The sequence below is a fragment of the Myotis daubentonii genome, chromosome 12, assembly GCF_963259705.1.
Source record: "Myotis daubentonii chromosome 12, mMyoDau2.1, whole genome shotgun sequence".
Lineage (NCBI taxonomy): Eukaryota > Metazoa > Chordata > Mammalia > Chiroptera > Vespertilionidae > Myotis > Myotis daubentonii.
Genome location: NC_081851.1, coordinates 67,687,556 through 67,703,853, shown reverse-complemented (window position 1 = coordinate 67,703,853; position 16,298 = coordinate 67,687,556). Strand labels below are relative to the sequence as shown.

The 16,298-nt window shown below is 43.6% G+C and overlaps 1 protein-coding gene across 3 annotated transcripts in view; it reads left to right on the top strand.

Moving 5' to 3' along the window:
* BABAM2 (BRISC and BRCA1 A complex member 2) overlaps positions 1-16,298 on the top strand; it is a 358,405-nt gene that overhangs the window by 322,778 nt on the left and 19,329 nt on the right. Inside the window, exon 11 of one of the 3 annotated variants that reach the window (XM_059660251.1) lies at positions 3,985-4,138. The exons of the other annotated variants lie outside the window; for them this stretch is intronic. Within the exon in view, the coding sequence (XP_059516234.1) occupies positions 3,985-4,138 (154 nt within the window). The remainder of the gene's footprint in view (positions 1-3,984; positions 4,139-16,298) is intronic. 3 annotated transcript variants of the gene reach the window in all.

Genomic DNA, 16,298 nt, shown 5'->3' with positions numbered 1-16,298 from the left:
AACCCAGTCTCTGTGTACAGGAAGAAGGAAATAGAAAGCAGTTGTCAAAATAACCCTGACAGTGAGTAACTGACCCAAATGGAATGATTCTGCTCCGGGAATCAGACATGAGCCAGTGGGTGGGGGTGGGTGCTGAGGAAAAAAATGGTTAAAGTGTTTAATTTTGATAAAGCTGAAACTCTGTGCTCAAGCTCCTTAGAAGCTGGGCGTTCCTTCAGAGCCAGTCAGCTGTGTGAATGAGGGCCGAGAGCAGTGGTTCCCAGCTCTTGTTGGCCGTGCCCCACCTAAGCATCTCTAAACTCCTGATGTCCCCCGGTGACATGTAATTCTTATTATTGAAAAAGTGAGCTCCTATTCACGTGGAGGAAACCTAAAAGGCCATTAACTTGGTCTAAACAAGCTTCCAAAGGACATGGTGTCCATGGAAGAGAAAAATTAAAGAACAAAAGGACAGTTGAAGTACTGAGGAAGAAATCACTAATAAATTGTTAAAAAATAATAATAATATGAATATGAAAAAATAGCAAATAAAGTTTCAAAACATAATAGAGAACTGAAATGCATAAATATGTCACAACATATGTTTATATACTGTATAGAAGGCCCTTAGAACCATAAGAAATGCCAAAAATTCACTGTTAATAACTCCTTCTCGAATTGCCCCCCCTTAAAAATCAAGTTGCCCCCCTGTGGGGCATGTGCCCCACATTGGGAACCACTGGTCTAGAGTCACAATTTATTGCGCATCAGAAAGTCATGAGGTAGCCTATAGGCGAATGGTAAGAGACACGAGCATTGGGGATAAGGAAAACAGGTTTTGTTTTTCTTTAGTTCTGACTAATTTGTACCATTCAAATTATTCTTACAAGAAGAATGCAAAGTATTTCTCATAAATATTTTCATTAACTCCTTCATATGCTGAGAACATTTTTAAAGAAGCCAGTCCTTTATTGACTGCTGACTTATACAAGCAGGATACAAGTTAGCCAGGTAGAGCCAGATATTTTTCTAATTTTCTCCTCTGTGAATTAGTATGTGGATTACTGATTTTCTCTCTGAAATACTCTGACCATTCCTGCCCCCCTCACAGTCTAGCCCAGCCGTGGGCAAACTACGGCCCACGGGCCGGATCCGGCCCATTTGAAATGAATAAAACTAAAAAAAAAAAAAGACCGTACCCTTTTATGTAATGATGTTTACTTTGAATTTATATTAGTTCACACAAACACTCCATCCATGCTTTTGTTCCAGCCCTCCGGTCCAGTTTAAGAACCCATTGTGGCTCTCGAGTCAAAAAGTTTGCCCACCCCTGGTCTAGCCCTTGTGTTCAGATTTTAATATTGGCTTCAACTATACTTTTTTAGAAAAGAATCTCCATGGAGAAATAATCATGTAGCCAATGCTTTTGTGGGATCATGGTACCTATCAGCATATAGCTGGATAGCAATTTAAAAAAAAAATCAGAACAACTCACTTCCTTAAGTAAATACATTTGCATTCACATTTTGAATTATTTCTGATGCTATTTGGGCATTTAGGGGAACAGAGTAGATGGTTCAAAACTAGGTGGGAAAATCATTTTTTTCAGCATATCAAAATACTAGCAATTCATTTTCAACAACAACAACAAAAAAACAGGAACAAAAATTGTGTTGCATTCCATAGTCCAAAAAATGGATTGCTTGAGAATCATGAAGCCTATGGTATTATCTGTATTACTTTGATACTGAATGGTGACAGTGTTATGCTTTAAATTAGTCCATTCTTGCCATTGAATTCCATTATTTAAAACTGTGGCTTTTTTGAATGGGAGATTACTACATGTACTTTTCAACCATGCTATTGGTGATTGTTTTCAGGGTTAATCCAAATCTTGTTTTATATTTGGAAACTTATCCATAATGTAAACCTAATTTAAGTAACATGTGAATAGGCATCGTTTCTAAAATTAATCTGAAGAAATAAAATGAGTAATCAGGAAAGACATTAACTTATTTTAGAAAGCAGTTTTTATTCAAAATGACTGAAGATGTTACTGATCATGCTTTGTAATATAAGGGACTCAAAGGGGCTTTCTGGATCGAATTATTTATAATTTGAATCAGTCTGTTTTTCCTATTTGGTATTGTTCCTATATGTTACTAAATCTCTGCATTGGCACAAATGGACATTGAGACTGCACTGAGGTGGAAAATGTGACTAAAGAGTGGATATGCAGACTCTCGCCACTCTTCTTTGGTTGTGGTGTGATTCAGAGGCAGAAAGCCCCACACCCTGAGTCAGAGGCAGGTCCACTCCGGGCGCTAAGAGGCCTAACCACTGGGCCTCTTATTATATTTCTTGTTGTTTTGTTCTGTTTTGTTTGTTTTGTGTGTGTGTGTGTGTGTGTGTGTGTGTGTGTGTGTGTGTGTTTAAGTTTCTTGCAGACCTAATTTTTTTTTCCAAGAAATCATAGTGGGTCCTAAGAGGACCTAGTCCAAGTCAAATGTCACCCTAAACTGGCATAACAATAGAGTATGTGGGGTTTCTTTTTTTCACATATTTGTCTTATGTCACCAAAAAGATGAACCTTGTATATCCTTCACAGCAGACACTTGAACTTACTGAATAGTAATTGTGACATAGGGAGCATGTGGTGAGCAGGTCATGCCAACATCCATGAGAGCAGAAGGCAGCGCGGGCCCCTGGAAGGAGCTTCGGGTTTAAATCATGAGACGAGATCTGAGTCCTGCCCCTGCCCAGCTATGGCATGAGCGAGGTAGTAAACCTGTTGGAGGCTCAAGTTTTTTCGTCTGTTAAAGGCAGGCGGCAAAAACAGCGTCTGCTTCACGTAGTTATATCTTTCAAATTAGATGAAGTATGTAGAAGTACTCTGTAAAGTACACATTTTTCTTGTTGTTTTTGATGTATTAATGTGCCTGTTCTTTGTCCTGGAAGTGGATAACATTCACACAAATATACATTATATACCTTGAGGACTGTGCTATTGAAACAGTCTGTATTTTTTAATGATGGTTTGCCTCAACTAAAAACAGTGTCATTTTCTTTTTAAAAAGGGAGTTAAAGAACTCCAATTGAGCAGATGATGTTAACAACAAAGATTAGACTCATTGTGCACTGCAACAGTAGACACATGTGGCGCTCAGATCTGCTCCTGTTGCATTCCATTCAGGAGCTCCCACGGCTTAGGGCTGGGGTCCTCAAACTACGGCCTGCGGGCCAGGTGCAAATACAAATATTGTATTTGTTCCCGTTTTGTTTTTTTACTTCAAAATAAGATATGTGCAGTGGGCATAGGAATTTGTTCATAGTTTTTTTTTTAAACTATAGTCCGGCCCTCCAACGGTCTGAGGGACAGTGAACTGGCCCCCTGTTTAAAAAGTTTGAGGACCCCTGGCTTAGGGGATGGATGTAGTAAAGCAGACAGAAAAGCTTAGAACTGCTGAGAATCCTGCTTGACTGGAAATAAAGGGGTAACTTTATTTTTTCTGGGGTTCCAGCTGCCATGTCCTGTAAGACAGAAAGATTATTGTCCGCCCTCTTGGTGATTCACTTTCTGAATTCATTATCGAAGGACACCCTCCACCCCATCAGATTGTAGGTGAGGAAGACGCTGCCAACCTGTGAAGAGTTTATGGTATAACAGAGACTTAAAATAGGCGTACAACCAGCTCCGTAGAATACTGGGCAAGGCACGAGCCACAGGAGAGTTCAGATGGCATTCCTTCAGCACCTACACACCATGCCTCAGATCGGTTCAAGTTTCATTTTCTTGTGATTTGCCTCTACCTAGATTGTAAACTCCTGGAAGGCAGGAAGGGCACCTCGTATTTCTTGGTCCTTCTCTCCACACTTTTTACCTAAGCCTCAACCAGTATTTATGGTGTAAATCGAGTTTTGTACCCAACATTCAGATTTATCCAAAAAATTGTAATTACGATGCACTTAACCCTAACTTTCTTTTCCTTTTTACTGTGTTTGCAGTTGACCTGCCCTTGTTCTTCCCTCGAGACCAGCCGACTTTGACATTTCAGTCCGTCTACCATTTTACCAACAGTGGACAGCTTTATTCCCAGGCCCAAAAAAATTACCCATACAGCCCCAGATGGGATGGAAATGAAATGGCCAAAAGAGCAAAGTAAGTGAATCCATTGTTATTTCCCGCAGGTGAGAACTGTTATCTAGTTTAGGGGTTGGCAAGCTCTTGCCCACAGGCCAAAGCCTGCCCTGTGCCTGTTTTTGTAAATAAAGGTTTATTGACATACAGCCACACCCATATCTTTACTTATTCTCTCTGGCTATTCCCATGCTACAGTGGCAGAGTTTGTCATGGAAACAGACAGAATATAGCCTGAAAAGCCAAAAATTGCTATTAGGCCCTTTCCAGAAAAAGCTTGCCAACCCCTTGTCTAACCTCATCAGATGACCATGTTGTTGTTTTTAATGGATTATGGGATGTATCAGAAATCTACCTCTCTACTTAGAGAAGTAATAGATAGAAATTAGAGTTGTGGATAAATGGTGTCAATGATGGAAATGTTGACAGCTGCTTTCATTTTTTTAAAAATATTTTCTGCAGCTTCAAGTAGGGCTGCATTTTCCTTGATTAAATAAGTAGCTACACAAGTAGCTTAGAACTATTAAAATCCCTATGGATGTCGGTTGGCAATTTGATTCAGTGGCAGATGGTTAGTACCCTATCACTTTGAATCACACAAATGAAGAATTATCTATTAGGTGTCTTCTTCATTTGCTCACTCAGTATTTACTGAGCAACTACCATGTTCCAGACAGTGTGCTCCATGCTGGGGTACAGTGATAAGCAATTGTCCATGTCCTCTGGGGATCTATAGCCCAGCAAGAGAGATCAAAGCCTCCATCACACCACACTTCTAACAGTGTTCAGGTTCCCGCTGACAAAACCTGGCCTTCCAGACCTAGAATGCTCTTGATTAGCAGGACTCCTTGCTCATGCCACCCCCTCCCCGAGACCTCACTTCCTCCCAGGGTACCTGTTGGCATCTCCTATACTTTCTCTAGCACAAGGCCTTCACTTCTAGCAGGATGGATCGGGACTCTTAAGTAACGATAGAGTGGCTTCCTCTGGGAACCCAGGCCGCCCCAGGTTCACCTGAGGAATCTAGAGCTGCTGTTACCTGAAACTTCAGTGTGCCCTTTCTCCCTGTAGTGGCCCTTTTTACCGGGATACCCAAGTCTGAAATTCTATCTAAGGTAAAAGACAAGCATATGCAAATGTAACTTATAACAGTGATTAAGACTTGCATACCTTGAAACAGACTCGAAAGGGGATTATAAAGTAAGTTTTCATGTTTGAGGCATTGCAATTGTTAATTCTCTGGGCTTTCCCTATATATACATAGGATCTGCCCCTAGAAGATGGGCTGTTATTTGTGGTATGTGCTGTGGAGTCCGAACCAGATGTGTCTTTGCGGTTTCCATGGCAAAGCTATCTTGGTGTGTGTGTGTGTGTGTGTGTGTGTGTAAGTAGCCATTTAGCATATATATGAATTGAGTCTTTAAGGAGTTGCGGACCACAAGCCTATGATTTCAGTATGGGGATATTGTAAGCGAAGCTTGTTTATCTTAACAGATCAGTACACAGAGTTGCAAGAGACATTTGCTTTATGTTAACACCAGTCTAAAGAAAACATCTGAAGTAATGTTGAAAAAAATCTGCTTTCTACTGTAGTTAGGAGGATCCATTTTAAGTGTAATAAAGGAAAAAGTCAGCAGCTCATGTTCGGAAGAAGACATAGAGTAAAAGCGCCTTCCTGAATCGAACAGAGTGGCTTCCCTGGGGCTACAGGAGGCTGGGCAATGAATAAACACAACCAGGGCACTGTCCTGCAGTACAGACTTGAGACTGGTGGAGGTTGGAGAGAAAGGACAGGAGAAAAGGTCAACCACAGCACTCCCTCCACACCCTGGTTCTTTGTCCTGTGAAAATATTGTATGTACACAGTGCATAAAAGGCCATAATTCACTTTGCGAGCTCTGCCCCTGACATAAACACTCTCACAGTTTCTGAACAACAGTAGAACCTTTGAGTGGAGTCGGCTGTTTATTCCCTCCTATAGAGCAAAATTCTAAACATGCGAACTCAGAAAGGAAACTTGTTGGCATTGACTAGGGCTTTTCCCATGACTTGTGCTTCTTGCTCATGGTGGTCCAGCAAATGCTGTCCTCACAAGTGAAATCCCCTCTACCGGGTGAGCACAGGCTTTGAGGCCATGCATGCCCAGTTCCTCTCGTGAGGTCCAGTCCCATGTGCTCCATAGCCTGGGCAGGGCTGTTTACCTCTTGAACTCCATTCTGTGAAGCAAGTCTGTAATTCCTCTCTATTTCAGTCTGTATTCCTCTCTAGTGGTGGTGGGGGCTGGGGGGCTTGAAATGAAGGGTCAATCAATGAGAGAACCTATGAGGGACCCCTGAGTTTAGCTTGTGCTTTGTCTTTGCTCACTCCTTTGCTCCCACCCTCTTTCTGCCCCTTCAAATCTACTCCTTATTCAACCTTCTTCCTTATGGCTTTCCCCACCCATGCTAACTTGCAGGCAGCTATTTCCCCTTTTCTTAGCATTTTTTCACATAGACAGTTATATCATCCATTAACAGCATTATTTCTTTCTTTCTAATCTCTATACTCTTTATATTTTTTAAGTTTCTTTTTCTTACTTGAACTGACTGGGACCTCCAGGACGATGTTGTATACAATAATGAGAGCAGACATCTGGCTTTGTATTTACACATTAAGGCTGATGTTAGCAGTAGGTTTTACATAGATGTCTTTATCACATTGAATAAATTCCCTTTTCCTACTTTGCTAAGAGTGTTTATCACGAATGGGTGTTGAATTCTGTAGAATGTTTTTCCTGCATCTGTTGACATGATCCTATGGTTTTTCTTTATGCTGTTAAACTGAATTGCATTAATTAGTTTTTGGATGTTAGACCAACCATGCATCCCAAGGATAAACAAACCTTTCTCAGTCAGATATTTTATCCTTTCTTATATTATTAGATTTGATTTGCTAAAATTGTGTCAAGATTTTTATGTCTATGTTCATTAATGATACTAGTCTGAAATTTATTTTCTTTGTGTTGTGCTTGTCATATTTTGATAACAGCGCAATGCTAGTTTTGTAAAATGAATTGTTTTCCTTCATCCTCTCTTCTCTGAAGGAGTTTGTGTAGGTTGGGTGCTATTTTTTTCTAAGTGTTTTATTGAGTTTTATTTGTAGGAAGAAATTTAATGTCTTTATTAAATATAGAGATTCCAGATTTTTAAAATGTCTTCTTGTGTTCATTTTAGCAAGTTGTGTATATTTTTTAAAACATATTTTTATCAATTTCAGAGAGAGGAAGGGAGAGGGAGAGATAGAAGCATCAGTGATGAGAGAATCATTAATTGGCTGCCTCCTGCATGCCCCACACTGTGCCCTGACCAGGAATCAAACCCCGACATCCTGGTTCACAGGGCAATACATTCAACCACTGAGCCACGCCAGCCAGCTGGACGTGTGTGTGTTTGCTTTTTTAAGGAATTTATCTATCCTAAGTTTTTGCATAATTGTTTGTAATATTTCCTCATTTTTTCTTTTACTATCCATAGGAACTATAGTGATATAACCTCTTTCATTCCTTATAGTGAAAATTTGTATTTCTTTTTCTCTCCTTTTTTGTTTTTTTAAACAATCTAGCTGGGGGTTTATCAGTTTTACTGATCTTTTCAAAGAAGCAACTTTGACCTTGTTGATATAAGCCTTTAAGATTTAAAACTTTCTACGGTTTGCTTTAACTGCATCCCACAAATTTTGATATGTTTTCATTATTATTTTGTTAGAAATATTTTCTAAATTCCCTTGTGATTTCTTTTTGAGTCATGGGTTATTTATAATTGTGCTCCTTGAACTTTCAGTCTTTGAGGATTTTTCTAGATATCTTATTGATTTCTGTTTTTGTCAGAGATCATAATCTGTAAAATTTTAATCCTTTGAAATCTGTTGAGATTTGTTTTATGGCTCAACATATGATCTATCTTGGTAATTAGTTCATGTGAAATTGAAAAGAATGTGTGTTCTACAGTTTGGAGGTATAGCATAGTATTTTGAGTATAATAAGGGCACACATTTAATATTATATATACATATTTAGCCAAATTACTTGTTAATGTTATTCAAAGCTTCTGTATCATTACTGTTATTTTTTATGATTATTATTATATCAACTACTGAAAGGAGGTGTAAAATTTTCCACTTGTGATTTTAGATTTGTGTATTTCTTCTTTTAGTTCTGTCAATTTATGCTTTTCATATTTTAAATTTTTGCTGTTTAGGTACCCACATATTTAGAATTGTTATGTCTTGATCAATTGGCCTTTCTATCATTATGAAATGACCATTTCTGATAACACTTCTTGACCTGAAATCTTTGTCAGATATTTATATAGTTGCATTTGCTTTCTTATGCTTATTTTTTACATGGTATATCCTTTTGTTTCATCCTATGGATGCCTTTATATTTCAAAGAAACCTTTTGTAAATTTTTTTAATCTAGTCTGGTAATCTTTGCCTTTTAATTGGAGTATTTGGTTTAGTTACATTTCATATAATTAATGAGCTGCTTCAGTTTATGTCTAACAACTTACTATTTGTTTTATTTATTTATGTATTTATTATTTATTTCTTTGTTCTTTCCTTCCAAATTTTCCCTTTGATTTATTTGAATATTTTTTAGTATACCATTCTCTCTTCTGTTGTCTTTTTATGTATAGCTCTTTATATCATATTTTAGTTATTAATACACTAAAATACTTCCTTATCATGTCATAGTATAGTATGAATTAATATAACACTTCAAGTATAATATGAAAACCTGAAACAGTATAATTCTCCTTATATTTTCTACTACTATCCTTTGTGCTCTTACATATTTTACTTATACATATTTTATGAGTCCCACAATACATTGTTAATACTTTGGCTTTTAATATTCAGTTAATTTATAAAGACTTTAAGGAATGAAAGAAAAAAATGCATTCCATTTTATTTTGTAATTTCAAATAAAGATAATGGAGAATCATTTCCTTCCCCTCCCCCCCCCCCCAAAAAAAAGAAAACCCTCTTATTTTTAAAAATCTACTTTGGAGCAAGCCTTCAAAGAGACTATGTTCAACCTATATACAGAGGACACAGACTCACCATTAAGAAAAGAACACTGTACTTACATGACACCCAGGCCCCTCTGCCTTCCCTGTGGACTTCACCTTTTACGGTGGCCCTACCACCATGTCACGGGATCATTCCTGCAGACCTGAGGGGTACAGTGCAGAAACTGTCTTCCCTTCACAGAGTGACTAAATGACTTACCTAAGGGCACACAGCTAACTTCTAATTTCCCTGAGGCTGTCTGCTTATAAAATGGTGAAGCTAGTTTGGAGGGCTCTTATGAGTATCAAATGGGGGTGATTTCTGTTTTTGGTTAAGAAATTGCCACAAATTTAACAGCTGAAATAGCACAAGTTATCTTTCAGTTTCTGTGGTCAGGAGTCCAGGACAGCATGCCTGGATTCTCAGTTCAGGGTCTCACCCAGACTGGCCAGGCACCCCAGTGGGGACCCCCACCCTGATCCAGGACACCCTTCAGGGCAAACCAGCCGGCCCCCACCCGTGCACCAGGCCTCTATCCTATATAGTAAAAGGGTAATATGCCTCCCGGCACCAGAATCAGCATGACAGGGGGCAGCGCCCAAACCCCCTGATTGCCCTGCGGCTCTGTGTGTGACGGTGCGGCACCTCAACCCCCTGATCGGCTCTGCTCTGTGTGTGACAGGGTGCGGCGCCCCAACCCCCCCCCCCCCCACGGGCCCTGCTCTGTGTGTGATGGGCTAGAGCCATAACCTCCCCATCGGCCCTGTCCTGAGTGTGACAGTGGCGGCGCCCCAACCCTCTGATCGGCCCTGCTCTGTGGGTGATAGAGGGTGGCGCCCCAACCCCCTGATCCGCCCTGCCCTGAGTGTGACAGGGGACGGTGCCCCAACTCCCCTATCGGCCCTACTCTGTGAGTGACAGGGGGGAGCTCCTCAACCCCCTGATCGGCCCTGCTCTGTGCATGACAGGGGGGAGCTCCCAACCCCCTGATTGACCCTGCTCTGTGCGTGACAGGGTACGGAGCCCCAACCCCCCTGATGGGCCCTGCTCTGTGCGTGACGGGGTGGCGCCGCAACCTCCCCATCGACCCTGCCTTGAGTGTGACAGGGGGCAGTGCCCCAACCCCCCAATTGGCCCTACCCTGAGTGTGACTGAGGGTGGCATCGCAACCTTCTGATCTGCCCTGCTCTGTGCATGACAGGAGAAGGCGCCCCAACTCCCCAATCGGCCCTGCTCTGAGCCCGACCAGGGGCTGCACCTAGGGATTGGGCCTGCCCTCTGCCACCCGGGAGCAGGCCTAAGCCAGCAGGTCATTATCTCCCGAGGGGTCCCAGACTGCGAGAGGGCACAGGCCGGGCTGAGGGACCCCCCCCCTTCCTCCCGAGTGCACAAATTCTTGTGCACTGGGCCTCTAGTTCTATGTAATAAAAGCCTAATATGCTAAGTGTCAGGTCATCCAGTCGGCTATCCAACCAATCAAAGCATAATATGCTAATGATATGCTAAGGCCACTTAACCACTCGCTAGGATGTGAACTGACCACCAGGGAGCAGGTGCTCAATGCAGGAGCTTCCCCCTGGTGGTCAGTGCGCTCCCACAGGGGGAGCACTGCTCAGCCAGAAGCCCTGAGCCGGGCTCACGGCTGGTGAACGCAGCCGCGGTGGCAGGAGCCTCTCCTGCCTCCATGACAGCGCTAAGGATGTCCAACTGATGGCTTAGGCCCGCTCCCCATGCTAAGCCATCAGTCGGGCATCCCCTGAGGGCTCCAGAAATGAAGTCCATCACCGTCACAGCCCTGGAGATTATACAGGGAGTGTAAACCAAGGGTGCTGAATCTTGAGGGGTATCTTGGAATTCTGCCTGCTACATGGCAATATGTAGGCCAATTGCCCAGCCTAGGGTCTGGCATGGTGAGCATTCAGTAATGTTAACTCTCAGCAGCAGCATGCCTGGGGGAATGCTGCTATCTTTTTATAAAAAGGTAACAGAGCCAACATGGCTGTTTTCACAGGCGCCCAGTAAACAATCCTCCAGCCTCAGTGACTTGGCCAGGGATTCTTATGTTCTAGGCTGCCCATCCATGGCTGCTGTTCCCTGTGGTCGTGACTAATGGTGGCAGCACAACCAGCTTGGAAGTGGGAAAAATCTATCCTTCAGTTATTTAATCCACATAAACCCAACTATCACTTTAAAAAAATGAACCCACTAGTTACCTACTTGCTAACTTCTAGAAGAATGAATCGGTGATGTTTTGTAATTCTTTGTAGTCTGATAAATCAATGGATACACAGAGGAAGTTTTCCATGAATTTCATCGTACAAAGTACAGGTCGATCCTAAAGAACTAAGTCATTTCGTAGAATAGAATTTAATTTAATTTGGGGAAACCATCCACTCAATGGCTTGTCACACATCAAATTCATGACATAAACAGAATTACTAAATAATATTTGAAAAATATCTTCTCAGTCAACACATGGGCGTAATTCATCATGGACCTCCTGAAATCACATGTTGTTTCCCTCCTTGCCTCAAGGTCAGAAAGATATTATTTTCTGATTTAGAAACCTATCCTAGTGTTGCCAAGCAGTCCACGGTAGCCCATATGTGCTCTTCACCACGTGTGCTTGTATTATTTGTCAGCCAATCGTCTTTGCAGAATAACTTTCTCTTTCAGTAATTTTTTTAATGATATATTCTGAACTATTTCAATTATGTTTCATTGTTGATACCTTAGTCTTCTCAAAGATACTGTTTTCTTCAAACTTCTCATTAGCTGTCAAAAGCTCCAATCCAGTCCTCTAAATAAAACAAATAAAAATAGATCTCTCACCCTAGCCAGTTTGGCTCAGTGGATAGAGCGTCGGCCTGCAGACTGAGGGTCCCGGGTTCGATTCTGGTCAAAGGCACGTACCTGGGTTGCAAGCTCGATCTGTGGCCTTGGTTGGGGTGCGTGTGGGAGGCAACCAATCAATGTGTCTCTCTCATATCAATGTTTTTCTCTGTCTCTCCCCTTCCCTCCACTCTTTCTAAAAATTAATGGAAAAATATCCTCAGGTGAGGATTAACAGCAACAACAACAAAAAATAGATTTCTCCTTGATTCCAGGGGAGGTAAATGTCCCCACTTGGTTTGCACCCCTCCCCACCCCTTTGTGTGGCCTCTAAGCCCTCTAGACCTCTAGAGCGCCAGTGTGGAATGGTAGTTCCAAGCGGGTACTTCCCAGTGCAGCCACAGGAGCCCTGAGGCCTGGCAGTTCTTTGGGAACTGGGTTGGGCTGGGGAGGGGTGTTCATGAAGTGTAAGTGGTTTTAATGTGAGCCTATTTATGTGTTTGTTTCTCTAGAAATTAGTGTCTCACTTCTCCACTCCTTTGTTGGCAGCTCCTTAAGGAAGCTCGAACTGTGCTTTGTTTCTGTGGAGATTTAGTTGCCAGATCAGGCAGTCCCTGTGCTTGGTAAGCTGGCCAGCGGGTATCCAGACCACACTCAGTGTCAGGAAAACCCAGGTGGGAACTTTGCAACAACCCTCTTCCTCTCCCTGGACAGCTACACCCCCGCCCCCACCCCCCCAGCATCTGTTCCCTTTATATCTCTATTTCTGGCACCAAGGGTCGTGATGACCAGGAAGGTGAGACTGTGGTCATTGTGACTGCCCGTGCCCACACACCCTCTGCAAGGGGGAGCAGCTGCGAATCTGAGCCGCTCTGGGCAGGAGGGGGAACGCAGCAGGGACAGTGCCGAGGGAGACAGAGCCACCAGGGCTGGGCTCCCAGCAAGCTCTGCCACAGGGCCCATCGGGGTCACCTTAGTGACAGAAACTCCAGGCTCAACTGCTGCTATGATTCATGGGTTTTCTTTTGTCTTTTGTTTTGCCTTGAGTTACCAAGGAATAGTTCCCTTTAAAAAAAAATCCCAACTTCATCTTAGCTGAACTCCCCTCAGGAGAGAAGAGGGAATTTTCCAGGCCCAGGCCAGCAGACCCTGGGAGATCAGGAGTACCGAGGAATAGAGGAAGGTCAGGGTCACCAAAGCCTTCCATTCACCTGCATGCCCAGGGCTCCTGTATGGGCAAGCTCACCCGCCCTCCTGAGGTTTGGAAATACAGAAGCTGTGAAGAGAGAAATGAAGCAAATCAATTGCGTGGCATTTGGTGATCCTTGAACTCTCAAAGAAAATCCTTTGAAAAGTATCTTCAAGGAATTGGTTTATTTTTCCTTTCAGAAGAGAGGGTAACAGAGATGGGGAGGAATCCAGATCTGCCTGGCGTCCAGGCATCCTCTCCCAACTGCGTAGGTCAGAGAGAACATGTTATTTATTAGAACCTGACATCTGTTGCTGTGAGATTAGCTCCACTGAAAAGCACGGCCATCAATTATGCTCACACAGCCCTTATCCCAGGCTGAGCTGTGCACTGCCCCTTCAGGCTGTACCAGGCACAGAGCGGTCCACAGCCCCGCCCGGCCTCCTCGCCCCTCCGGCAGGACCCCCAGACCTGGTCCCGGCCCCTCGGCTGTGTTCCTGGCGTCCTTTGAGTTCTTTCCTTGGCCCCTCTGAGGCCTGTTTTAAGGACAACCCCGCCTCTGTCCATCACGCTTTCTCAGTGAGACACAGGGCTAGGGTCACTGCCTCAGTCCTGGAACCAGAAGAAGCTGCACATGGAAGGAATAACTGGAAAGCCAGCCCACCTTTGTAGGGAAATTAGCTCAGCTGGGCCGCGGGCTCCGATTACTCCTCTGCCACTGGAAAAATGTGTGATAACTAAGTGTAGCCACTTCCTTGTTTGTGAGTTATGGTCATCTATTTTCTTTGTTGGAAAAATAGACAGACATCTTAGAGAGTCAGAAAGGAAAGGGTAGAGGAGTTGGATTTTGATAATTTCCCAAAGTAGACACACACCCTTATTAAAGGAACCAGAGTTGCCTTTGAACTGTTGGAAGAAGCAGCAAACAGTAAATAAAGAAAGTCCTAAGAATGGTGGCCTGGGTTTAGGAGACCTGGGTCTCGTCTGGGCCTGATGCTAATTTCCTCTGTGATCTTGGGAAAGACTCTTGACCTTTCTGGGCCTCAGTGCTCTCATCTGAAAGCACTGGGCTATTAGCGGGTGATCACTACGTTCTGATTTATTTCTGACATTTTAAGAGAAAATTGTGTTTAGATAGCTTAGCATACTTTTTTTATTCATGTTGAGAAAATTCCATCTCTGTTGCCAGAGGTCAGACACAAATTGAAAACATCACTAAAGGGAATTAAGTACACTATGTACGTGATGCCTTTTTGAACAACCCGTGTCTGATATTTATAGAACACTCCAGTTGTGGAACATGCACACATATGCCCTGAGCACACACCCAGTAAAATCATTCTGGATGTAATACGTTTTCAGATGTCAAGTTAAAACAGCTTCTCGGGAATTAGGCCTGACTGTTCCGATGTGCGTGCTGGGTTCTGACAGGTGCAGCCAGGGCTGCCGGGGCTGCCATGTGTGACATGGAGTCCAGCCAAGACAGAAGGGCCACGTGTCTGTTTCTATCTCTTCGCATTAAGGCATGAGTTCTAGATATAAAAAGGAAGCATCAGAGAACAATCAAGACCATCCATTCTGTGCACATCACTGTGCCAGCTAGAGGCCTTGCTCTGCCAGAGTGGGATTCTGTCTTGTCTGTGGTCAGATCACTCAGCACAGGGGCCACCTGTGAAAATGAGGTGAATTCATGACTTTTTAAAATAGAAGCTTTATAGAGGTGAGCACAACCAGAAGTAACCTACAAAATCCACAGCAACAGCAGAGCTGAGTTGGATGGCCAAGCAGGAACGCCTCTAGAGTGTAAGTGTGACACTGAGGGCCCACCTCAGGACATGGAACATGAAGGACTGTACAGATCGTCTAGTGCTGAGCATTAACCGTGTGGTGCACATTTAATGGAGTGCTTGGCATGAAACTCTTCATATCATGATTAGCACAGACTTGACACTCCATTCATCATTTTCATTTCCTGGAAGACCTGTCCAAGGCCAGACAGTCAGTACCTGATCACTGGTCCAGGGCCCAGCCCAAGCTCCCTCTGACCTCTTCCTTTCATTAAGCCTGTTTCCTGCTCCTTTGCTCATGGATCAGCACGGTGGAGGCAGGGCTGGAGGTTGGCATTTCTGCTTGCACTCACCCATCCCCCTACCCACGGAGGGGCCTGGCCTGGGAGCCTTCTTTCTGGTGGCTGCTGCGGCCACGGGGAAAGCCCAGGGTATTCTTGAACAGAAATAGCCCTTCTGAGAGAATAAAGACCTGGCCCTGAATACCTTTACGGGAAGGTGAGCATTCCTGTGGGGACTTATTGCTAGAATCGGTGGGCAGAGGAAGAAAGGGTGTTGTAGTGAAGCAACCAGAAGAGAGATGCTGCTTCCAGCTGCGCCACACCAGCAGGGAGGCTCACACGGAGAAGAGGACAAAATATTCCCGTGACTCCTGTGCCCAGACAGACAGAGCCCTGGCGCTTAGTCACGCCTAATGGAAAATGGAAGCCAAGAAAGCGGAAGTGAGGCTGGACAGGTCTACGGTCGTCATTAATCCAGTCACCTCTGGGAGAAGCGTGATCTGCTCGTGTGCCCTGCTGGCCAGGGCTGCCGCCAGCAGATGCCGTGGCCACTGGGAGAAGAGGGTTGAGGACAGTCGTGATTATAGGAATCAGTTGTGACAGTGGTGTCTGCAGTGCTATTATTGCTAGTAATTCATTCTGCAAACATGTTAGAGTGATACACACTGTGTACAGAGTATGTGTAAAGCACTGGGAACCACCACACACGCACAGACACGCACGCACCGCGGTCGCTGCCCTCCGGGTGCTAACACCCACTCATTTTGAAGAGCCCCCTGCAAAGGCTGTGATTGACTTTGGATGGTCCGTCCCGGTGGAGAGGCCACAGCATTAACTACTCAGCCCACTGAGTGCAAGTCAGTTGCAGAGCAGGAAGCTCTGTGACTCTTCTAACCCCAAAATCAAAAGGTAGAAAACCAGAAGTTCCCATTATTGATTACCTTGGGGATCTGATCATCCTTAACCTGTCATTTTTCCAGTTGTCCAGATAATGACATTTGTGGGAACATATATGTAAAGGCAAGATTATGTTGTTTTTCTCA